This window comes from Gavia stellata, chromosome 22 (assembly GCF_030936135.1).
Source record: "Gavia stellata isolate bGavSte3 chromosome 22, bGavSte3.hap2, whole genome shotgun sequence".
Classification (NCBI taxonomy): Eukaryota; Metazoa; Chordata; class Aves; order Gaviiformes; family Gaviidae; genus Gavia; species Gavia stellata.
In genome coordinates, this window is record NC_082615.1 from 5947313 (window position 1) to 5972557 (window position 25245).

The 25245-nt window shown below is 45.4% G+C and overlaps 1 protein-coding gene across 1 annotated transcript in view; it reads left to right on the plus strand.

Moving 5' to 3' along the window:
- Nucleotides 1–25245, plus strand: part of UBE2O (ubiquitin conjugating enzyme E2 O) — a 66745-nt gene that overhangs the window by 27204 nt on the left and 14296 nt on the right. The window contains exons 2-10 of the mRNA XM_059828280.1: nucleotides 8097–8156; nucleotides 13297–13407; nucleotides 14315–14412; nucleotides 15897–15960; nucleotides 17878–18021; nucleotides 18675–18784; nucleotides 19643–19793; nucleotides 20600–21102; nucleotides 23929–24083. Coding sequence (XP_059684263.1) covers nucleotides 8097–8156; nucleotides 13297–13407; nucleotides 14315–14412; nucleotides 15897–15960; nucleotides 17878–18021; nucleotides 18675–18784; nucleotides 19643–19793; nucleotides 20600–21102; nucleotides 23929–24083 — 1396 coding nt within the window. The remainder of the gene's footprint in view (nucleotides 1–8096; nucleotides 8157–13296; nucleotides 13408–14314; nucleotides 14413–15896; nucleotides 15961–17877; nucleotides 18022–18674; nucleotides 18785–19642; nucleotides 19794–20599; nucleotides 21103–23928; nucleotides 24084–25245) is intronic.

Below are 25245 nucleotides of genomic sequence, written 5' to 3' on the forward strand. Positions count from 1 at the left end.
CCTTAGTTCAGTGGCTTCAAAGCTGTTGTAGATGTTCAGCTGGTGAAGGCAAATTTATTTCAGAGTGGTGTGTGATGGCCTGGAGCTGGAAGCCGCTGTGTTCATCCCCACCGGCAATGGGATCTTTGTAAGCTACATTAGGAAATCCTACTTTAGGTCATGCCTTTTGCTTGTTTACTGAAAAAAATTATATGTCCACACTGTACAATTAAATCCACAGTAGTTTGCTCGTACCAGGCACTACTCAGGGTAGGCTTAGTGGTGAATCTTAGTGTGTACTGCTGGTTGTGAATGTGCTGAATGTTGGATGATTGGCAGATTGAGATCTGCTAGTTGCATGAACAAAAGAATTGTAATATGTCATCAATTGACTGCCTGCAGGTAGTGCTGCACGCGATGCCAAGCTGTCTTGATTTTGTGTTAGCTTCTCTGAAGTCCTTTAAAGCATTTTTTTCAGTTTTGGGGGTCATTTTAGCACTTCCCTGCCTACCCCTGCTCTGTTCTTCCTGCGGCTGAAGTTAATCGTCAACCTGACCTTTTGCAGAGTGGTGTTTTGCGCTGCCCAGCACAGCCTCATGAACCAGCTTTTGGACTCTTTTGCACTGAATATAGGAAACAAAGATCCTGCTCACTGTCCTTCACCTGCTTTGACCAATCCAAACGGGGAACTGCGTGTTCCTGAATCACTCAAGGTTTTTGAGCTAGTTTAATACAGGCCATGTTGAACAATTTTTTTAATCTCCTGGTGTAATTCCTAAGTAACTCTAAATATTTTCTCCTTTTGTAATTCTTTGAGGGCTTTGAGATGACAAGTCATATCATGATATTATGAAAATGCAGAATGATGTTAAAAAGCAAAATGGCTAAAAACCTAAATTCATCTAAAGGCATTAGTTATGTGGTAGAGTGGTGAATGATGCTGTTCTATAGCAGGGTTGTAGGGAGCAACATACCACTCTGATGTCTACTACTTGATTAGGCAGAAGCCTAGACCTTGTCCCAGAAGGGCATAGTTCTTCTCTAAGTAATGTGGGAGTCTCTACAACCTCCTGTCTCAAACAGTTTTTGAGCTTTTTGTCTGGAAGAGCCATAGACTACATGTGCTTGCCATGTAGGAGTAGCCAGGAGCTGTCATGGGCAGAACTTCTGTGCCAATCAATGCAGAAGATTTATACTCATAGTTTTGCAGCTACATCCCTCAAGGGTTTTTTTTAAACCCTCTGTATTGTCGAGCTCTTTGTTCAGCTCTTCTGGGTAGTAGAATTGCGGTTCTCAGGAGTTTTAAGTTTCTAGTACTCCTTCTGCCCCATTCTCCCATCTTCCTTCACTATAAAACCCAGTGTGGTTGGAAAGCTCCAGCTGTTAGAAGTGAAGCAACATGTGCCACTTCAAACGTCGCAGTGTGAACCAAATCTGAGCTTCCATGGGATTCTCTGCTCTTGCTGCTTTATACTCTCTCCTCCTGCTTTTTAGACAGCTCGTGTGCAATGCAATATGATCAATGTAACAGAAGTCTTTCAAGGGAAGTGAACTTTGTATGTGGAACATATTTTCCCGAGAGTAGTATGTGATGCCGCTAGTAGTGTGTTGATACTGAAATGATATTAAAAATATCTTGGCTTTGGATCTTCTGGGTCTTTGAATTTCTGAACCTTTGTCATCTAACTCTGTGTATCCATGCTATATTTGGACAGCTGACTTGCTATTTTAGACACCTCATTTGGATTTAAATAAAAACAGCTTGTGTTGAGATGGTTGCTACACTACTGTTTTAGTTGAAGTGAATTTGGGTCTGTAATCAGACCTTAGAGTTAAAAAAAAAAAAAATAAAATAAAAATTGGGGGGTGCTGACTTGGACTGGCTGCTGCCAGCTGTGCTGCCAGCTGTGCTCCCTCCTGTCCCACCTCCAGGAACACCCGTCCCACAGCCACCCCTGCACAGAGGCAGCTATTGAGCTGCTCCAGGTTACAGCCGGCCATAGCATCAGTTGACACCACTTTGTTTTCTCTTAGTGCCTGGGACTGGAGCTGGTGGTGGGCCAGAAGCAGCTTCATGCAGGAAGGACGTTTCCCCTTAACCTCCAGTAAGAGCCTCGCAGTGGTCCCAGTCACAAACCAGTGCTATCTGGTGTAGGTTTCTGAATCGTGGCTTCACCTTTGGAGAGAAGGACCTAATAGCTTTCAGGTTTAGAAACCAGGCACGGAAATACTGCTTCATGGAAATACTTCGTGTCCTGCTTCACATGGACTTCCAGGTGCTGAGAGGCCGGGTCATTCAAAAGACCTATGAGGAGCCTGTGTGTCAGCTGAATGAAGCAAGGTTGTATGTTTTCACAGCATCAGGTACTTGGATTTAGCTTGAACTGATTATGGAGCATCCTCTGAGTGTGTACTGAGGTTTGGGGAGCTCTGCAGTGCCTTGTTACCTGTTGCTGCAGTAGACCGCTTCCCCTATGGTTTGCTCTTAACCTGAGGGGTTTTTTTTGCTCTGTGCATTGATGCTACAAGTTTCCATGACAACTTCCAAGCTAACACGCTGTCCTTTCAAAACAAAAATACTAAAGTGGGGATTGTAGGACACCGACAGTCAGAGTTGGTGACCTGGAGGCATGTCCCAGGGAGGGGATTAATTTTTAACTCCAGAACAGATTCAGCCAGTTGACTTGCCAGCAGCACTCTCCAGTGCAGTTTAAAAACGCCTCGATACATGCAAGACTAAAATCCTAACTGTTAAACTTGGACAGAAATCAGATATCTAGTTCATCTCTCCTCCATCACGACATTTGTTCATTGGCACAGAAAAGACAAGTGTGACATGTTTTCTGTGTATAGTACCTTGGTTTGACTAAAAAGGAGACCGTAGAGTGATAATATATCCAAAAGGCATTATTGCTTTTCCCCGCATGCTTTCTTTCTTAGTCCCACTGAGAGAACTCACCCTCCCTATTACAAGACAGGCTTTATAAAATTGCAAGTAATTTTTTCTTTTTTACTTTTTTGTTTGCGAATGTAGGAGGAGAGCCTGGGAACAGTGGTTTAAATGAGATCAGTTACACAAGATGTATGAGGAAAGTGCTGGGACACGTGAGGTGGAGAAATAGCCCGGAATGACTAGTGGTAGCAGGTCTGTGCAGGTCAAAGCCTGGCTTCCCTGCGCTCGTGGTGGTGACCACTGCTAGCCAAGTCCATGCTTAACTCAAACGGCAGCAGCAACTTCCATAATAGATGGTTCGCTCTGACTCTTAGTTGGATAAACACCTCAACCATCATATAGCGGTTCAGGTAAATGTATGGAGTTTCATCTCCAGTATTGTGCTTTCCTCCTTTTTTTTTTTGTGGTGCCTTGTGTTCCCATTTTTATAAGCGGTTACCAAGGGAGGGTGGGTGTGTGCTGCTTTTTATCCTCCATCCTTATGTGCTTATTTCCAGAGCTCTTGTTTTGGAGGATAAAATCTGGAATGTGTCTGGAATAGAAACTGATGTTCTCCTCACCACAGCGATTGCGTTGGAGGTAGAGGCTGTGGGATCACACTAGCACCTTCGAGCAAATTTTATTCTTTATTGGTCAGACACTGCAGTTATGAGACAGCACTGACCGAGCATGAACTTTAACAGTTTAAGTTGGTATGGGCAAGCTTTATACTGGATCAGGTGTCATCTTCCACAGCCAAGGGTGAACTGTATCGCTGGGCAGCTGAGCAGAAATGCGGTTGTAGAACCATGGCTGATCCAGGTGAAAGGCGTGCGCACGAGTCCGTGTGTCACCGAGTCCATGTGTCACTGGGTGTTGAAGATCAAGGAACTGTGATCTGAAGTTCAGCCTTGGGCGATGATGAGTCACAGTGATAAGGTCTCCTGGCCTTCCTCCTGTCCAAGCATGGGTTGACCTGCAAGGTCCGCTAAACAGTCGGGCAGCTCTTCTGCGCAAAAGGTGCGTGCTGGCGTATTTGAGGCTGAACAACCAATGAACTGCATGTAGATGCATTCAGCCTTTTGAAACTATGCGTTCCTTCTGTATTTAAGCTTGTCCCCCAGCTTCTGTTCTTGGGTTATTCGGAGCAGGGGACAGTTTGTTCGTAATTATCTCCTGTGACAGCATTGCCCACTTCACTCAGGTGTGGCAGTAGCAAAACCAAATGCTGCTATTTGCAGGCAGAATTACCTTCTTTTATTTCTCCTAAAGTAAAATATCAAGACTCCTGCCCCATGCAGAAAAGAGACTGTATGGGAATAGGAAAGGAAGAGACGTGCTGGCAGTAAGCATGTACATGTTGTCTTTCCCTTTTGTTGGCTAAAATGTGGCAGGGGACAACACTGGTAGCTGGAGCCTGTGTAGAGGTGTTTTTGTCCACTGTTGGGTACCAATGATGTTAGAAGCAAACCCAAGCAGCTAATTAGCTAATTTAAGCTCTGCTTTTAAATATGCAGATAGTGACCAGGGATTTATGCCGCTACTGAGTACTTCCAGTGCTGGTTTTGTTTGGATACACACCAACCAGGGCTGTTGTCCCTATATCAATCTCAGCAACTCCTGTTATTTGTTATTAAACTTCAGAAGCGATTGCTACTTATTTACCTGCCATGATACTTGGCACTGGCGGGTAGTCCGAGTTGTCAAGATAAATTGTTCTGGTTTTGATCTCTTGTCAGTAGGTAGCTGTTGGAGAGGAAGATTGGCCCCACGTCTCCCATTTGCTTTATGGAATTGAGAGGTTATACCCAGAGAGTTTTACACTGGGAGTTTAGCCCACCCCTGCCCAAGGATGCTTACACCTAGCTAAAGCAAACAATTTACTGCCACAGGTATTTCTCCAACCTCTGCAGTTAATTAAAAAAAAACCCACAAAGATTTTGCTTCAAATGACAAGTTTGTTTTTGATAAGAAATTAGACAAATGGTTGGAAGCATTAAGCTGCCAAGGCTTAATGAGTTAACGCTCAGCAGCTAGGCAGAAATGTCTGTCCTTCTCTCCTAGTGTACCCAGTTTCAGGTGAGAGCTGTGCTGGCTACCTTATTTCATCTGAGGTGAGGTGACTCAGCTGGGAAGGGGAACATGCTCCTCTTGGTGCTTGTTCTCTATGGAAAAATCAATTATCTGTAGTCCTTCTGCTGTGTGTGGTATGAGAGCATCATCAGACCTGGTGAAGTATCAGATGTTCTCCAAATTGAAGCTAGTGCCTTTTGACTGGGAGATGGGCCGTGGAGCTCAAGCATTGATTCAGTGTTGAGCACCAAGAAAGCATCTGACTAGCAGAGGAAATAAATGGGTGCCAGAGCTATTCTGCCTCTTCTCTTTGCAGTCAGTGCACTAACCAATGTAACCCACTCCTGGTGGGTGGGTCTTGGTCGTCCCTTTTTGCCTGGGTAAAATGTGTGCAGCGTCTTCGGTTTGCCTTATTTAACATAGATAAATGTGAACTTATTTTTCAAAAGGCAACACAAAACATGCCTTGTATTTGAGGTGTTTGGAGGCGTTTGGCATATAGGAGTGCAGGGCTATAGCTGAGAGCATCTCTGGGAAACTGATATTTCTCATTCTTGGGGCTGTTATCAAGGTGCATGGTTAGACTGTACAACTACTCATGTTAATACTGACTTTCATAGAAGTAAATATAGCAACTGAGCTCTAAGTACCTATTTAAAAAGTGCTTCTCCAATATTGAGTTCCCTCACTGCTGAGCGTGGGGGCTGAGCTTCGGCCGATGATCACTTAGGGCATAACAGATGAGAGGAGGAATGACTGAACTGTCATGTGTTCATCCACAGCCGTTCTGGCTTCCTCTGGTTGGGTTTCTTCTGGGTTTTGACAGTCTTTTGTGTGATGACAGACCTGCTAAGTATTTATTGTTGATGCTGGCATTCTGCCTACTACTTGGCTTGCTTATCCTAGCAACTGAGGCAGGTGGGTCTGGCACATGAAGCTGAAAATAGTTGCGCTGCCTTTAAAAATCAAGAGATCTGAAAACAGGTTAAATGTAGTTCCCCTGCAGAGAAAGTTTCATGCGTTGCTCTGGAAAGAATTTATAGAATCATAGAATCATTTAGGTTGGAATTTGTGTGATTATGTCCTTCAGGAAGGATCACAAAATGAGAAAGCTATTCATTTACAACTTTTGATTTGCCAGAGTTGACTAACACACAAATATTGCTGCTGCCAGGTAGCATTGGATCATTTTGTCAGTCTGGGTTCTTCAGACAGTGTTTAATACAGAACAGAGAGGTATGGCTCAGTGGTATGTTGAAACGTAATGCGTCAATTTAAACACCATGTGTCAGAGATTAAATTGCCTTAATACATGTTGAAATGAAAGTATCATTATACACTCAGAGCTCTGCAGCAAGAGAACTCCAGTTAAAATACCCAAACTGCTGCTTACGCGTGAGTACTTACTGGAATGTGAATGTTGCTGCCTGCTTCTGGGTGTTAAGAGGCTATCTACACAGTACTTATTTTAAAAAATAATTTTAGAAAGCTGTATAAAAATTGATGTCTATCTATATACCCTGGTGGGATGTGGGAGGCGACCAAAATCCTTCCACAACCTGGAAATGGGCTGTGGAAGGCTTCAGGTTTCCCACTCCGGTGGAGTTCTGACTCCAGAAGTTGGGTCTAAAAGCCTAGCTGGCTGACTCTCTTCCTCTCTTACTGAAACGTGCAATCAAGACGGCAATAAATACTCAGGTACTTTGGTTTTATTCCGGATCCTGTCCTTGGATTATAGATTTATGTCTAATTTAGTAAAGCAGGCTGTAAGCCAGGGTATGGGTTAGGATGAAGTGCTGACAAAGCACAGTGGATTTTGGGCTGGGGATCAACAAGGAAAAGCAAAGAATGCGGCAGTAGTGGAGAAGTGGATTCTGAAAGTGAGATGTGAAAGAAGCTGTCCCTGATACTACGTACACATGGTGCTTCCTGAAACATGTGGTGTGTAACTAGTGTATTTGCAGGGCTCAGAATGATGTACCAATGCAAATGTGTTCTCGACCACTGAAATGCAGATAAGACTTCTCCCTGTTCAGCAGAAGGAAATCATAACTTAGTTATTGTGAGGCTGAGCAAGCCTGAAATTAGAGTTCAGTCTTGTGGCCTCCCTGTTAATAAGCTTAGGACGTTATCCCTCGTGTAGAACTTTAGTATTAGTGTATTCGATGGCAACTGCATTTTGTAGTTTTGAGCTTGCTGATAACGCTTCACGAAATAGCCTGCAGGTAGTCTTGAGGTCGCTGAAACAGCCTGATGAAGGACCACTTTTGGAAGGACATCACTTGGTTAACTGGCCAGTAATCACTGGACGTTCATCAAGTGATACCTCCCCTTACCGGTAATGACTGCTGGTGCCCACAACTCTGTGTGAACTGATGTAGAATATGTAATGATGGTCCAGCCGCATCTTTTGTTGCCAGCACTAGCTCTTTGCCAGCAAGTGTTTTAGCAGGAGCTGGAGTATGAGCAGTGCTTTGACTTTATCCATGCTTTTATCGATGTTTTGTGTTACCTGCATAGACCTGGGGGCTACTAAGTGCAGCGACAGCCATTTCTTTCCCTTTTCTTCAAGGGAGGCACTTGCTGCAGTGAATTTGGCACCAATTCCTCTGCCAGCTAAGACTTCTCACTGTACAGTACCTTGCTTAAAATGTTCCAGGCCAATCAGGATTTCCACAGATATTTGGGGGTATCTTGGGTGAAAAGCATGCAGGATGAGACACAGAACTGTGGTGTGATGCGCCTCTTCCCATATCTTCTGTCTTCTCTAGTACATAGACTGGATGTGGGTAGGAAGTGATGCGGACAGAGGAAGAGGAGAGGGAGACTTGAAGTGATGAACAAGTCAGAATGTCTGCACTGTTTTTGATGTGTCTGCTGACTTAGAGCACAGTCGTGGACAGATAGCCTGGCTGCTGTGTTTCAGAACTGTCAACTAGATTTTGCAAAGGTGCCAAGAGGGTTAACTCTGTGTGTGGAAGTGCCTCAGCATCCTCTGCAGAAAACCTTCTCAGTCCAGAGGATTGGCATACTGTGCATTTGTATTTGTCGTGTTATTTCTGACCAAGTATCATCTGGGATCACTAAACCCAGTATCTCTCTCTTCCCTTAGCTGAAGCTTGAAGATCGCTCTGTGGTCCCTCGAGATGTGGTCAGACATATGAGCTCCAGCGTAAGTGCTTTTTTCTTTGTCCCTTTTCGATCATGATACTGCTGCATGGATTTCTAAGACATTGCCAAATTGCCTGAATGGAACTGAACAGTAATGCTTTGAGCGTGTTCTATTTTTAGTGTGTTTGATAGACCTAGCTGCATCCTTTGAAAATGAAATGCTGATAAGGCTGCCTCTCTGCTGTTGCATATCTGCAAAGGTCTCCTGAGCAAGCGAGCCTGATAATGTCAGGTAATGAGACAAGAAGCTTGTCTGTCCTGCCACCCTTTAAGTTTTAAATCAAGCCATTCCAAGATGTGGGGAGTATGGACCTGCTCTCCCGGGGAGGCTGGAGTGGAGGTAGATCACATTGCCGCTGCGTGCCTTTTGGTGTGCTGTGGTAAAGAATTTAGAAGAAATATTTTCAGGGAGGCCTCTCAATCTACAGTAAGCACCATCTTGTCCAGTTTCTCCCAGAAATACAGCAAATCTCAACACCGCTGAAGCATCTACCACAGCTAGCTCTACAGAAAACTGATTAGCAGCCTGTAATTGTTACTTTTACTCTTTCTGCATACTATTTTAAGTCCTAGTCATTCTGTTCTAGTTGTACAGCACTTGTGCTTATCAGAGATGTGTGGATTTGTTTTTTTGTGTAGGAAATACTGGGAACGTTGTTCAGTATCGATTATCAGCTAAGATGTGGTCTCTTTAGGAGCTTAGCTAGGTCGGCAATTTCTTGCTGTTGCTCACACCTAACCTATAACCCTAAGCCATATGGTCTGCCATGTGCATGCCTGTATCTTCTCTTGACTTGCTTCCAGCAATGTGGCTACCAAGGCTGTGATGAAGCAGGCAGCTGGCCACTAACTGCTGCAGTTGCACCACATGGTGTGCAGCCTGGTGCAGGGATGGGGAAGGCCATTCTCTGACCTGGGTGTTTTGGTTTTTTAAACAAAGCCTTTTTTATCAATTAAAAAAAAAAGTAAACCCACCCCTTTTTCACAGAATCTTCCAAAGAGAAGAAATGGGAGACAAAACTTGAAGGGTAGTTTGAAAAATGCTGAAACAAATGATTTCCTTAAAAAAATGTAATTTTTCTTTGAAATGGGAATTTAGAGTCAACATAGTTTACTAAAACCGCAGCTTTATGAAAGCATTTCTATCCAAAACAAAGAACTGCTAGCAAATTGAAGTATCAGCTGTTCACGCTGTTGTACCTGGCACAGCTGGACTCTGTAGTATATCCTTCTCGCTCAGAGGGAAGCTTTGAATCCTGCCTCTCAACTGTTTGTTCTCCAATGCTGCTCTTAAAGTCATTTTAAGCAAGTTGTTCTCGTCTTGGCAAACATGGATGTGCTGCTTTTGTTTGCAATTTCCATACTCATCTGAGCAGAAATCGGCTTCTCTGGCTTGCTGCATGTGTATCGGTAGATACGTTACCCAGCAGTTGTTCTGCACGCTTGTTTATTGTCTGTTTGCATGTTTAAACACTGTCTTTTGCTTTACCATTTGTACTAGTGGCTGATAACTTCATTTTTTTAATTGATGGAATGGTGAGGGTATAACTCAATTTATTCTCTCTATTCAGAAGCATTGCAAATATGAAGATGACTTATACTCCCCCTTACCCTCAAGTATGTTTTAAATGTCAGTGGTAAATGAAACAATGAACCCCTTCTATCCCAAAGAAAATCTTCACTTGGTAATCAGATATATTCCAAAAATTACAAGAGCATTTAAAATAGAAATCTGCAAGTGTCAGCCTGCCAAAATCAGGATGTGGGACGGTTGCCCTGTACCAGTTGGCCTGGCAAGTGCACAATGTGGAACTTATTCTGTATTCACCACACTCTCTTGTTTTTAACCTTGAGCGGGAAGGACTCAAAATCCTCTCTTCCTCAAGAGAAGAGAGCTGACTCAAATTGGTGTGCTTCTCATCGAGCAGTGAATGTGGGGAAAGACTGCTTCAGGGGGTAATGCATAAAATGAGACCACTTTCTCTGAATGCAGTTGGGCCTGTAAGTCTAATCCAGATGGATGAGAAGTGGTAAAAGTGGCAGAGTTCATTTTTTCAGGTGATGTGCTAATTTGGGGGAAAGATTAGAAGTAGGTCTGTAATCTGTCAGACACCTGGATTTTGTTGCTTCAGAGGGTCCTGGGCTATGCTGTCCCGTTTAAATAAAGGAATAAGAGGGTGGCATAAAGATCCCCCTTATTAGAAAAGACAGCGTTGAGGGAAAGAGTAGAAGGATGGGAGATAGAAGATGTGGGACTGCAGCCTATGCTCGCTGCTTTTCTCTCCGATGGGAGTTTGCTGGTCTGCCTTAAAGCCTTGCCTCTGATGGGGAAGGGAGGGAGTCATTCTCCATCCATCCACTGCTTAAATACTCGGTATCTCCAGTGTGGTGAGTGCCGTCAGGGTACCAGGAGAAACAAGGAGAAAGTCTAGGGAGTGCACTTAATTCCACTGTGAGCGGGGCTTGAACCCACCAACTCTTCTAACAAAGATTGCTCAGCTCCCTTTTCCAGTTCTGCTCTTAGGGTTGATGGAAATTTATTTTTGTGACGGAGCTGGGAAGTGTCAGCTCATTTCATTTGGTCCCTCCTTTAATGGGAGCATCTAATGAACAGGACGGGTCAGTTGTGTTCGAGCAGGCTGGTGGGGAGCTGTGCTCCGGCTGTAGACCTGCCCTGGAAGACAAGAGACAAGTTGATGACTTTTCACGCTGGGACTGCATTGCTGAGCACTGCTATAGTCTCACGGAGTGATTCAGCAGAACCCCTCGGCCTGCAAATCTTCCTCCCCTGTTGCAGGCTAATGTTTCATGCGACTGTGAAAGAAATAAACTCATAACAAACAAGGGTTCAGTGGCAGGTGAGGGAGGAGAGCTGTGACTCAACAGCCCTGTAGCTTCTGGGGCTGCACACAACATTGATCTCTGCTTTCTTAACCAGATGGTGCTCTGTGCTTGCTCAAGCGTTTTGCAACTGGAAGGAGAAGCAAGCTGAACTAAACCCGGTGCTCTTGCCCATGACTAGGTGGCACCCAATTGTGTTAGGTGGGAGGCAGGCTTGTAGGGTGGTGTGGGCACCTTCTCCGTGGGGAAACTGTCACTTAGAGAATGGGCAGAGGGTATTGGTGTACGTCAGTCACCCCAGTCCTGGTTTTATTACTTGTTATTCTTTCAGTAAAAGAGGGCATTTAGGCCCAGGGACAAGATGATCCTCAAACTGCAGGTGTTGGATTGTATCATGTCTCAGAGCTGCCGTCATGTTGGCTGCTGATAAAGGAAAAATTAATTGTGAAATGCTCAGTATAGGGCAAGGGATTTGGTTCTGACTACTAAGAAATCTAAAACACAGGGCCTGAGCTGCAAAGCATGGGCAGAGGATGGACTGGGCATACTTAATTTAGCTTATTCTGCAGGAAAAACAGGGTGCGTGGCTGTGCTCTGGCCTTCAGAAGCTGTGGGTTTCAGTTGAGCAGATGCCACTTCTGAGCAGGCCTCGCTCATCCTACAGCTCAGAACCGTGCTGGCAGCAGCTATCATGAATCTGGCGTAGTTCTGGCAAACCCTCTTCAGGTGAGAGTTACAGTGCAGCTCTGCTGGGCTCTTTTCTGGCAGCCTGTGCAGGCTGCAAGCTACGTTAAGCTTAGCTGCTGTCTGTCATGATGGAGCTGTAGCGGGGAAAGGCTCCCTTTGCTTCCCAGCCTTTCTAGAAAGAAATGGGAGTGATACATGGAGCAGCTGGAGGGAACGAGCCCCTACTGCTTTGGGCTCTGGCAGCCCAGCTCTCCTGGCCACGCTGGCACAGGTACGCATGGGCGATGCGTGGGGCAGGACCCACTCCCATCATTGCCGCCACCTCGGGAACCAGGGGGCTGAGGAGCGCAGGGTTTGTGTGATGTGAGGAAGAGGACTTGCAGCAGGCAGGTGGAAAGCAAGCCAGGCAAATGGGCTGAGCAGTCTGTCCGGGAATTATCCTGGACTGCGGGCGTCTGTAGGGTGTCTTTGCTCTAACTACCAGTCCCCAAGATGAGAGTGGATGAGCACCAGCTAACTCCTGAACTCCCAAAAGGGCTGCCCAGGGCTCTGGGTGAAAGCCTTGAATAAATACTTAATGTGGTCAAAAGAACAGCACGTTTATAAGTGGACTGAGCAAACAAATCCACTTCTTGCAGGGTATAAGCCCTTCGAGTGTTATGCTCAAGTCCTGTTGGAGCAGAGACCTTGATGTTTGAGATAAGGACAGCTTCAGAAGTTGCTGATACCAGGGCATTTGTCATGCTGGCCCTCAGTCAGCTTTTATAATGGACTTGTGGTCTTTAATAAATAAGAATATCGATTGTCCCAGCTGTCAGGAGGCCAGGGCAGCTGCCGCATTTGACAGTGTTTGGGTTAGCAGCCCTTCCTTGCAGGCCTCTGCCATATGTGTAAGCAACGTGTGCTCCCTGCCAAACTATCCCCAGAAGGCTCTTGACAGCATGGGTTATTTTCTCGGGGACAGAAAAAGATTAAAACTTTGCTAAAAAGTGAGGGAGATAATGACAACCATCTCGTAATTGGACCAACTGTAAATTATCTGGCTTGAAACCTTGAAATCTGACTAAAGGTGCCAGATTATTTTTTTTTTTTAGTATGGCAGCAAGTGAAGACCATTTATGTTCTGCAAAATCAGGCTGTACATGAGAAGTCACAGACAGCTTTAAAGAATTTCTCTTTTGTTTTGGGGTTGATGATCTACCCCTGCCTTTGCTGACTCAGGGCAATACCTGCAGGATGGTCCTATGGAGTTGCAGAAATCTGCTCAGTTGGATAGACCAAGGAGCCAGGCAGATTTTAAAGCAAGGAAATGCTTATCACCTGATGTAGTGTGGTCTTATTTGACCAGATACAGGAATTTCTGGGCTCATGCATTAGCAGCTGTTGCAAATTTTAACTGGGAAGAAAACACTGCAGGTCTTTTATAGTGTTCTCACCTTCCGAGTTGCCTCAGGGTCAAGTGGAATGCCCCTTCAGAACAAGGGCCTGAAGGGTACGAGGTGGGTTTACTCTTGAGACTTGTCTCTGCACTTCCCATGTGTACACAGGGCACGTATGTGTGTATGTAGGACCTTCCCTAGGCGATAACTGTTTTTTCTCTTTTGTGTTTTCAGGACAGCCAGTGTGGGACTGTAATTGATGTCAACATAGAGTGTGCTGTGAAGCTGGTAGGAACTAACTGCATCCTCTACCCTGTCAACAGCAAAGACCTGCAACACATCTGGGTGAGAACAGAGTCAAAATACACGTGGGAGCCAGGGCTTGGTGGTTTGGAGGGACGTTGCTGTATTCCAAGTAACACATGCAAGAGAGGCATACATATTGTGCAAGATGCATTTGCGACTTGGTTTTATTTTAAACTTACTGAAAGCATCCTCCCTGGAAGATGATGCAGCATCGCCTCATCTCCCCATCTGCTCTGTTTCTGATCACATTGCAGAGACCAAATCGACTTGGAGGGCTAGCTTGACATGAAATTGTGTGAGAACTTCTGCATTGAGATGGGCTGGTGTGACGACCTGATTGGGGCAGCCCCATGGCAGTGGCACGGAGCTTCTGAGCTGCAGTATTGTTATTGTTCAAACAGGCTATAAAAATGCTGGGTGGAGTTGAGTATCTTTCTGTTGAGCTGGAACAGTCTGAACCATACCTGGTTCTCCCTCTTGAATGGGTGGGTGATTTCCAGAGACCAGGTGGGATACGATTTCATAATTCTTTTTCCTCTGAGAAAAAGGTCATTTGGGAGGAAGAGCAGGAGTGTACAACCCTTCTCAAGAAACAGCTTGTGGAAGGGCAGTGGGATGCAGGCTTCTCTGCTTGGGATGGAATATTAGGCTCAGTAGTGAAAGTCAATTGCTAATACTGGCTGGAGGCAAGTGCGACTTAGCAAGTTTAAGATCCTAGGAAAAAATCCCAGAAAGGCTGAGCTGTTTAACTGGAGAATCCAGGCTATGTGCTGACTGTCAAGCAAACTCTTCAATGTACATTTATTCTGGTTTACAGCGAGATCTGCAGTTGCTGTCATAAATCCCTTCGAGATTGCTATCCAGTCTGCATTTTCTGAGGACTTACTTGATGGCTCAAAGTACAAGGGTTGATGTTTCTAAGGCTTGTTTCCTGTTTTCTTCACAGCCTTTCATGTATGGTGACTACATAGCCTATGACTGCTGGCTGGGCAAGGTCTATGATTTGAAGAACCAAGTCATCCTCAAGCTTTCCAATGGAGCCAGGTACTTATTTCTGTTGAAGACTGTCCCCCTTGGGTTTCACAATCCTGATCTATTTTGGGAGAACTAGAAGCAGGCTGGGCTTCTCATTTGCACGCTGCTAAATCGTCTGCTTCTGTTACCTTCAGATGTAGAGTAAGATTACATTTTTCTCTGAAAACATTGAGAATCATTGGTCACCCTCTGGAAAAGCTGTTGTCTGAAAGGTGACAATGTCTTTCAATCCCAGCAGATCAGTGCTCCAGAACTAAAGCACGTTGGTCTTTAAACTGTGCTTCTTCTCCAGAAAAGTAGCTGTTTAAGATGGATCGCTATTCCAGACCTTTTCTCAGTAGGAAAGCATAACTTCACTGAGATGCAGGGAGAATTCTTACCTTAAAAAAAGGTCTGTGAAAGTGTAGGAACTTGCAGGCTAGTGGTTTTTATCAAAGATGAAAAAGCAGACCAAGATTGAACAGCTTTCCTTTTTCACTGTTAATTCGCAACTGTATTAGGAATGTTTTTTCAATGAAGACGTAATCCAAAGTCATATCTCTAGAGAGATTTAATGGAAAGAAATATCTGGTTAACTTATTTCTGCAAAGCCAGCAGAAGGGTCTGAATTCTGTTCCTTGTGCATGTCAGGCAGTTACTTGTGAACTAAAGCCCTCTGAATTCACTACATTCACTATGTTACTGAGGCCTGTCTTGTCAACAAACTTTTATTACTGATGCAAGGGAAGGAAGGAACCAGTGGAGGGCCAAGAGGCTTATGGGCCTGGCAGCTGGGGAATAACCCATCTGTCTTGTAAATTGAGTGTTGACATTGATGTTTTAAAAAAAAAAAAAAAACCCACAACCCTGCAGCCAGCTCTGAGTCTTTCTAAGAGAAGTGAGTAATGCGAGAGCTATAACAGATGATTGGTGGATGCATCTGTGACTTTGATTGTTTTAGCTTTCGGTTAACCCAGGCTGGAAGGCTCTTACGCATATGTTAAACTGGGAGTGAAAAATAGCTACACTTCGCTATCTGTAGCGCCTGCAGTTACTGGTGCAATTCAAAGCCTTGCTTGGTTTCTGTTACCAGCTCATGCATAGCTATGTAAAATGAGGTAACTGTTTTCAAAACCTCTTCCTAATGAATCATTTGAAATCTCACCAGAATTCACTCTGGAAATGAAGCTATTACTGAAGCAAGTATACCCAAATTGCCTTTAGGTTCCAGTGTCAGTGTGAATAACAAATGGGACCTTTGCAGCAGAGAAATCTTGTCCAGCACCCTGCATATTACTTAATTGGTTTTTTACATGCTGAAGGGAACATTTAAATACCAGGCAGTGCTTTTAGAGCTTGTCTAGAGTCAGTTTTGCTGTGGACCATAAAGGCTCAAGGATATACTGCTGGGCATGTGGACAGACCTGCTCAGGCAGTGGCAGTTAATTTGGTGCTGTTTGCTTTTGAGGTGGATGGCTCTGGAAACATGACCGTGTCGCTTGTCTGTTTTCCAGGTGTTCTATGAGCACAGAAGATGGAGCCAAGCTCTATGACGTTTGTCCTCACGTCAGTGATTCGGTGAGCTTCTGGTTCTCCTGAGTGTCTTTTTGATCCACTTCATCTTGTAAGCTTTTTGTGCAGGAGGGAGGGAGGAGGTAAAGCTATAGGCACTTACTAATCCTAAAAATCAAACGATGCATGACAGCTGAAAAACACTTCACTAGATCTTCACTTGAAGCGAGTGTAACAGGATGTAGCTTAAAGGTAATGTTAGTAATGAGCAGGTTTTGAGGAGGTATTACAATTAGTATATCCAACTGCTTGCTTTGCAAACAACTTGCATAACATGCAGTCAGATGGCTGATGTCAAGGCAGTTCACTATCTGCTCGTTATAGCTGCACACGCTTGAAAAGGCTCTTACTCCATTTAATGCTTTCAAAAGTGTTCCTCTTCTGGAAAAGGGCATATTGTTTAAAAGGTGTTCTGCTAGAAGCACTTTTCCAGATCATGTAAAATGCTGTGTCTCTTGCTATTCTAGTCCATCACACTCTCTGAATGGAGACCTGCCACCATACTGGCATTTTCCAAATCACGTGGTTTTGCTAGCTTTTGGGTGTGATGATGTGTGATCATCCCTGTGTGATGATGGGATCTAACCTCTCACCTTCAAAGGCCAGTACTTAGAGGCCACACTTAGAAGGCAGTACTGCTGATCGTTAGGGTAGTAGAAGCACCTCTTCTATTGAAACTTAATGTTGCGTGCTATCAAAGGCTGATGACAGCTTGCTTGTTCTTCCAAACAGCATCAGTAGGACTTTGCTGCACTCCTGGCAGCTGGTGTTGGGAGTTGAGTGAGAATGGCGTGTAATTCTTAAGAACTAGCAATGCAGTCAGCCCTTAGTCTTCCCAGCCTTCAAAGCAAAGGTCCCTTTGATCTAAAACTGCACTGCTGTTAAAATTTGATGCCTATTTCTTGAAGAGTAAGTGGAATATCAGTTTTAATAGGATGTGCTGCTGTGGTTTTCTTGTTCTGTACAGAAAAGGTGTGGTCTGTTGCTAGATATTCTCCAGTATCTTAGTCTCTGCTGCTTAGGGTTGTGCAGCGTATTTTCTGCTTGCTAAATGGATAATGTAGCAGCATCCAGCTTCTGGGTACCCAATTTTGAGATACCTTGTTTTGAGTCAGGCTGCTTTTAAAGTGTACATAGTCCTGTGGAGGCTTGCAGTTTGGTCTCCAGTGTTGTCTGGAGTTGGGTGGTCTCCAGCGTTGTCTGGAGTTGGGTTGTCTCCAGTGTTCCTCTTGATCCCATATTCAGAAGTGCTGTGTGTTAGATACTTACCTGACTTAGATCTTGTCGCATTGCTCTTATCCTTTCTGACAAATTACAAGACTTGATACGGTTTTGTGCTCAGTATTTTATCTACCCTAAACTGCTCTGTCCACCCCCACATTCTGATTCTTTGGCTCATCAAGTCACTCTAAAGTGGGAAAGAGCTCTAGGGAAGCAATTGCTGTGTTTACCATCCTGTTTTGTTTTCAAAGAACTGTCATATTAAGTAATCCACTTAAGACAGGAGTAATGCTTACAAACTTAATTTGACAAGCAGAGGCGTGAAGGCAGGCATCCTCTGGCTCCGAAAGCTGTAGGTGCTTGAATTAGAACATGGAGAAGAGATGGGTCTCCTTGCCCAGGACTCAGCCCGCCTTGGCTACCTTGTTACTGAGAACATTCATGTTGAAATATGCATCTTTTGTTTCTTGCAAGTACTTTTGCTTCTCCCCCACTGAGTCATAGTCCTGTTCGGATGTGTGACAGAGCGGGTTGCTATAGGAACTGCTGGGCTGACTTCAGGAGAGGAATGAGCTTTAGTTGATGGGCAACTTCCAGACTTTACCTTTATGGTTGATCTTACTGATCGCAAATGAGAGAAGAGAAATGCTGGAATCTTAAATCTTAGAATCCTTTGTGCTGTTTTCTCCCTTTCCCTCACAGGGTCTCTTCTTTGATGATTCATACGGCTTTTATCCTGGGCAAGTCCTCATCGGGCCTTCTAAAGTCTTCTCCAGTGTGCAGTGGCTCTCGGGTGTGAAGCCTGTTCTGAGCACAAAGAGCAAGTTCCGAGTGGTGGTGGAAGAGGTAAGGGCTGACAGGCTGACACACGGCCACCTTCTGCACAGAATGGTCCCTGGCTGGCGTTTTGGAGCAGAGTCAGCTTGCCATGGTAACCTTCCAAGAGCAAATGCACTGTGGCTGTGTTCTGAGGTGACAAATTTCTCTTTGTGGACTGACAGGACTTTTGAGCGTGGTTTGGCTTTTCTTTTCAAGGGTCCCTGACGGCACCCTGTAAGGTGACCGTGTGCCAATACACGTAGAGGCCAGTACTGCTGATCGTTAGGGTAGTAGAAGCACCTCTTCTATTGAAACTTAATGTTGCATGCTATCCAAAAAGGGAGAAACGTTGCTGACTCTTTGCTGAAAGAGAGAGCAGCTCCAAGTCCATTAGCATATCTCTTTGTGACATTGGACCACTGATTTGTATGTACTATAGCTTCCTTCCCCAGACAGATGTTGTCTGTCTTGAAGTTAAAAACTGTAGAAGCTCTCGGTGTTGCCAAGAGCGACGCTATGGGAGCACTGTAGTGGTCCTGGATGTGGTGAAACTGCACTTGGCCATCTTAAATGACAAAAGCAAGTTTGCAGCTTTCCTGTGCGTAAATGTTCAGAACCTAGACACTGGTCTAGGAAAGCTTCTGAAAAATTAAATTGCCTTCTCTCCTTTTCCATTGTAGGTACAGGTAGTAGAACTAAAGGTTACTTGGATCACTAAAAGCTTCTGTCCTGGAGGTACTGACAGTGTGAGCCCTCCTCCCACGATAATCAGCCAGGAGAACCTGTCCAGGTGAGATCAGTTGAAAACCTCTTTTCACTCCCAGCACCCAGGGCCTGCACAGACTATGGGTGTTGTGCCTACCAACTGATTAGATGCAATGCTGCTGTTTCCAGTGGGTTTTTCTCCTGGTTGTATGCCTGTATATTCCAGATCTTCAAAAAATGTGAGAGAATGCCTTCCAAATTAGTTTAGCTGACACTTGAGTTACCAACACAGGGGCTAGCATCCCACCAGTCCTCTCCAAGCGCTCTCCAGCTGACCAGTGCATAGAGGAAAGCAGTGTCTGGCACACAGCTCACTACTTCTCTTGTCCTTCCACTTGCGTCTGGAGCAGGCTGCATCTTTTAACTGTGTGTGTCTAGTAGGCAGCTAAGGTGTCCTGCTCTGGACCCAGGCTGGTGCTGAGGGAGCATCTGATGCCCTCTGCAGGCAGAAGCTGCAAAAATGGGCTGGATGAAACTCAGAAGGAAAAATCAGATGAGGAATAATAGCACAATGCAGCGTGGTTCCTGCCTTGGAGTTCATAAGCTGGAGGAGAGCAGCTCTCAGATGACAGCAAAAAAAAAAAAACAACAATGCCAACTTCAAATGTCTCTTGGCAGCTGTCTCTGGGAGGGGGAGCTAGAGGGAGAGGAGTGACTGGTGTCCCACCCAAACCCTTTGTATCCCCACCCAGTCCCTGGTGAGATTCCCACTCCTCCTTTAGAATTGTGAGCCTGGAAAAGATTTGGTGTGGTGTTAGCTTCTGCCACCCCAGAAGAAGTGCCGTTGGCATGAGGTCATGCCAGCCGTGTGAAGGCCCTGGTCATTGCTAGGTTCTGTTACTGCTTTTGCTCTTTGCTCATGGCTGTCCTCCTGTTCTACCAGGGTAAAGCGTCTGGGGTGCTTTGACCATGCCCAAAGGCAGCTTGGGGAAAGGTGCCTCTATGTGTTCCCGGACAAAGTGGAACCTGCAAAAATCACCTGTGAATGCCCCGAGAGGAACTGTGTCCTGGGTGAAGGATCAGTTGCCAAAAAGGTGAGCTGAGGGGTCAAGGGAGGCATTGAGTTCTCTAAGCATTTCTGGTCACTGTGGCTTTTAAAGCAGAAATCTTCCTGGTAGTCATGTGGTCTGAAATGTGACTCCTGAAGCAGTTGTTGTAAAGAGTAATGACTTCTTGTTGCCAGCAGCGAAGTCACCTTGTATCGCAGTCTGACTGCACTGGGTGAAGCGTGCAGCTAATGCCATGAGAGAACATGAACAGGACCTTGAACATAGAGGTGTCACCTTGCAAGGGTCAAGCTGTGTCAGAGCTGCTGTGCTCCAACAGCCGGGACTGTTAGACACATGTCGTTTTCATTAGCATGACCTCAGGTTTCTCGTGGAGCTGAACTGTTCAGTTAAATCTTTGCTACAGTGAGACAAGAAAGAAGTCTTTGCTTCCTAGGCCAAATGAGTCATGCTATGGTTTCTACATGCTGGCTGTAGAGCAGCAGTGTTCCTAGAATAACAGGATATCATCAGTGTGGATGGTGACCTCCCTGCATAGCTGTGTCTGTTACATAGATTAACTTCTGCAGCCTCTTGTGACCTTCCATAACAAAACGTTCGGAACATGCTTAAAATAGCCTTAAGGAGCAAAGCTCACTTTCCTCGGACTAGTGCTGCTCCTGAGCAGAGCGGTGGTGAGATACCGGTTTGCAGAACACTCTGGTGCAGGTGAAATGTGCAGAAGCCCGTGAGGTGCTGTTTTCCTCTGTGTACAAAGCTAAGTATTCCCCAGGTTGGCTGGCAGCTTGCTGAGTGTAGAGGTGTATTGTCTGACCCAGGTCTGCTTTCTCTAGGTGAGGCGGCTGCTGAAGAAGCAAATAGTGAAGATCATGTCATGCTCCCCAGAGTCTCAGGGTACCAGTGAAGCCCCTGACAAAGAGTCTGCTGCAGCTGCTGACCAAAAATCAGAAGAGCTTAAGCCTGGATCAAAGTGTGAGCTGGATGACTCTTCCAACAGTGCACCAAGTCCTGGGGAGAGAAAGGAGGAGCAGCCTGAAGAAACAGGGAAGGACAAAGGGGGAGCAGCAGCGCGACAGCAGCAGCCTCCCTTTCTGCTGAAAGACGAAGGGTCGTCCGACTACCGGCTTCAGTCCATGGAGCAAGATGCTGATGATGAGGCAGCTGATGACACTGATGACACTAGCTCTGTCACCTCTTCTGCTAGCTCCACTGCTTCATCCCAGAGTGGCAGCGGCACTGGCCGCAAGAAGAGCATACCTCTTTCCATCAAAAACTTGAAGCGGAAGCACAAGAAGAAGAAGACCAAGATTTCACGAGAGTTTAAGCCAGGAGACAGGTGAGCTGGATTTCCAAACCCAGGTATACTTGCCAAAATATCCCTTATCGAAGTTTTCAGATGTAGACCACTTCCTCAGCTTGGGTGGAGGATGATGGTGTGCATTATGTTAGAACACCCCTTAGTAGTCTTGTGATAACTATGCAGTGGCCTGGTTGAAATCAGTTTGGTCTCAGTCCCGCTTCTGATGAAAGCAGGGCCATGTGATGTGACACTGATGCTATTCTATCTCAGCTATGCCTCGGGGTATTGATTCTTGCTTCGCTGGACTCTGTATGCAGAGAAAGAGACAGGTGAATAAAGATCATACAGCTTAAACATGACACTAATGGGTTACCTCGTTGGCAGCTTCCGCAGAGAGGCTGAGGATAGACCACGCTAGGAGGAATGGACAGCTTATCCTCAGAGCTGTCTCCAGATCCGCATGGAGGTCTGTGCTGGCAGGAGTTCGTACTGCAGTGGTCTCTGTTATCCTTACCCTGCTCTGGAGAGAGATCTGCAAAGTCTGCCAGCAGTATACTTACTGGGTTTTTAATGAACAAAACGCACTCCTTGAGAGCCTTGGAGGAATTTATTTCAGTAGCTTGGGGGAGGGAGCATTGCATGTATCTGCCCATTTCTAGATAAAACTGGATCTCAGCAGCTTTTACCTTTTACCTAGCTTGAGAATGTTTAAACTGTTTTCAGGGGATGCAAAGACATCTGACAGTTGGCTAGCCTGTCTTGCTGGCTTCCCTGGGCTACTTAGTTGTGTACAGATTCTGCATCAGAAATGAACTAGTGCAGGTAATATGTGAGAATCCTCCCAGAAAAGTGATGTTATCAGGATTCAAGGGATTCAGTAGTCTGAGAATGGTGTGAACTTAATTCACATTTTTGTCTGGGTATTTTAGCTTTGCCTGTATGCAAGGACAGTTGTTCCTTTAGTCCTTATGGGATTTGGAGAAATTGGATTTGAAGGTCACAAACATGAGCAGAGCAGTATTCAAATGAAAGGAAAAAAAAAAATGGGAGTGCATGATAGAGTGCCTGGGAACTGATTCTCAGTTCACTTTTCACTTCTCACGCCCCTGCTGAGTGCCTCTACTTCACTAAAGGCTTTGCTAAGGAGAGCTTAGCTAGTAAACCTGAGAGCTTGCTGCACCGTACAGGCAGTGGGGAGAAATCCCTGTGACAACACCGAGAGATTCCTGTGCTGGATCTGGGCAGCTCCGTACAAGGAGATGCAGAGATCAGATGTTGGAACACTGTGCAGAGATGACCACGTGCCAGAGAATAAGAAATACAGGTTTTTAAGCACAGAATGTGAAACCCCAGCTGGTACTTCAAGGGGTGTATGTGGCAGGTGGTCACAGCTCAGTGTGAGGGGTCTCTGCTGTTTGAATATTCAGACGAAGCTGGCCAGACCATCAGTAGGTGTGCTGCCAGGCACTGCTGAGAAATGCAAAGTGAATGGGCTTGCTGCAGTTAGTCACCAGATCTGATGTGTCAGCTCATGGGCATCTCTGACTGCAGGGGGCCAGCTCAGCATGTGGCTTTACCATCATTTAGTGACTTGCTGCAAGCTCTCCAGGCAGCGCGTAGACCTCTGGTTATTTTTTAGTGAGGATATACAGGGATTTTTACTAATGCCAAGTCGTGATTTTTGTTTGCGAAGCAGCATAGACTGCACTGCAGACAGGACTCTATCGTTTCCTTGGGTGGCCTGCCTTTCCACTCTCCCATCTCAGCTGCACATGCCCCCGTTTCCCCCAAGGAACCGTCTGTTGGCATGTCACCTACCACACTTGATCTGGTACAGATTTCCTTCTCTGATAATTTCTGCTGTTGAGTGCTGGCCCTACTAGAAACTTCATATTATTTTGACTTAAAAATATTTCTCTGACATTCATAAAAACAGCACTGGAAGAAAACAGTTGTATTTGCCTCTTGTATCTTCTTTATGGTTTGACTTGAAACCAACATAAATGCAGCACTTGTGTTATGTCTTGGAAGGCCTGGCCAGCAAAACAAAGACAAAATTTAAAATCGGCATGGGATTCAATTTGTTCTGTGCTGTAGGAGACAGGAAAATGGTGGAGAGCTCATTAGAAAAGCCTGTCCAGCTAGACTGAAGCTCTGTTCCTCCTGCCCCCAAGCAACTTGTCTCTTCAAGCAACTCTGTCAAGCTCCGCAGCAGAGTACCAGCATGTGGTCCATTGTTGCATGTTTGGGTCTCATTTCTGAGCTGCAGAGACACACATGTATGTGTTTGAACAGCTGGGAAGGAGACTTGTCTCTTTTAAACAAAATCCTTTTCCTTTACCCACATTCAATGTGTTGCCTCTTTTTTTTTATTCTTTCTGGAAGGGCTGAGATGGATGCTGCTTTATCTTTCCTTTCCAGTCCCATGCTCCTAGCTTCAAAGACTCCTCAGAGCTGCCAGGCTAGAATGTGCTTCAGTGGAGAAGATCTTAAATTTCAAAGTATTTGAAGTGCCTGTTGTGCTTCTGCCAGGGATAGAAAGTGGGTGCTAGTAGATGTTAATTTGCTCCACTAGGAATAAAAGTGAGCTCAGCATCAGCTCCCTGGAAAGTAAGTCCTCCTGCAATGTAGACTTGCAGCAACGTAACATCTGCAGTGATTGAGAACCCGTCAAAACAAAACCTGCTGTGTAGCTGCTTCCGCTGGGACTAGATGGGGTTTCCTGACTTGCTTCCCAGCCTGCTGATATGTGTGCCCTTGTGTTGCTGAGATCCATCTTGATTCCTTGTGTTGGCAGCATCATGTTCTGTTTGCGCTCATGCACGTTCCCTCTGGTAACTCATTGCCTTTCTGTGTTCCCAGGGTTGCTGTAGAAGTGGTGACCACGATGACTTCAGCTGATGTGATGTGGCAGGATGGCACTGTGGAGACAAACATTCGCTCCAACGAGCTGATTCCAGTCCACCATCTGGACAACAACGAGTTCTGCCCTGGGGATTTTGTGGTGGACAAAAGAGGTATTGGGTGTCAAAACAATGCTCTCCTCAGGGAACAAATGTGCTCTTAATTGTGAAGTATTCTTCAATCTGGATCTCCTAATGTACATTGTAGCCCTTCTTACTCACTTGAGGTAGGCACAAGAGCCTAACAAGGAACAGACAGTGATTCAGGTAACTTAACATGAATGTCAGCAGAGAACCATTATTTAAATACCAGGGTTGAACTGTGACAACAGGCAAGATGTGAAAAGATTAAATGCCAAGGAACAAAGCTAGGATTCTCAGTATTTCTGCAGAGTAGAGGTGGCCCACCTTCTCCTTGAAAGTGCAAATGGCTCTGAGCTCTCTCGCAGAGTAAGGGGAGAAATGGAACAACTCTCCCTGCTTTCTCTGTGTGGCTTACCTATCATGACCCTCTTTTTTTTCCTTGGAGGGTTTTGGGATCCAGAGGTATCTTCTTGCATCCATTTTCTTCACCAAACCAATTGGTGACACTAGTGAGGGTCACAGTACAAGTTCAAGGAGACTTACAGCTTTGGATATGAAATATTGATGGCATGCCATCTGGCACTCGGCTCCTCTTCTTCTGTTCTCGCAGGGATAGACCCACAACAGTGGGGAGCACAAGATACTGTCGGATTGGGAAGAGGGAAAGCTGGCTTAGCAAAAAAAAATGCTGTTTTGTGTGGTCATTTCTGATGACTAATAGTTTGATTGGTTTTGTGGGTTAGACGTGGTTTGTGGAAACTAGTTATCCATCAGCTCTAGCTCTGCTGTTCTAGTTCGGCCTCTGGGAATCTGTGTTCCTCTGTGTCTGTCAAACATACAAACATACTCCAAGCAGTCTGGGATGCCTGCAGTTCCTTGTATCCCCCTGCTAAGGATGCCCGGAGGTGGACCTTGTCAGCCAGATAAATCTGAAAAGTATCTGGATACCAGTGTGCTGGGTAACACCCCAGGCATAGAGAGGTGGTCCAGGCTCAGCTTTGGATCCCCGATGCACGTATACGCACACGTATGCCTGCCTGCATCCTGCCTGCCTTCCACCTCTGTTGTCCATTTTTCCAGAGGAGCAAAACTGCTGTGGGTGGTGCGTTTCTAGATGAAGAGCTTTGCAGCCAGGGCTGCTCTCAGGGAACTCTTGGCCAGCCTGTCCAGAAACTCCCGACAGTCTTGGTAT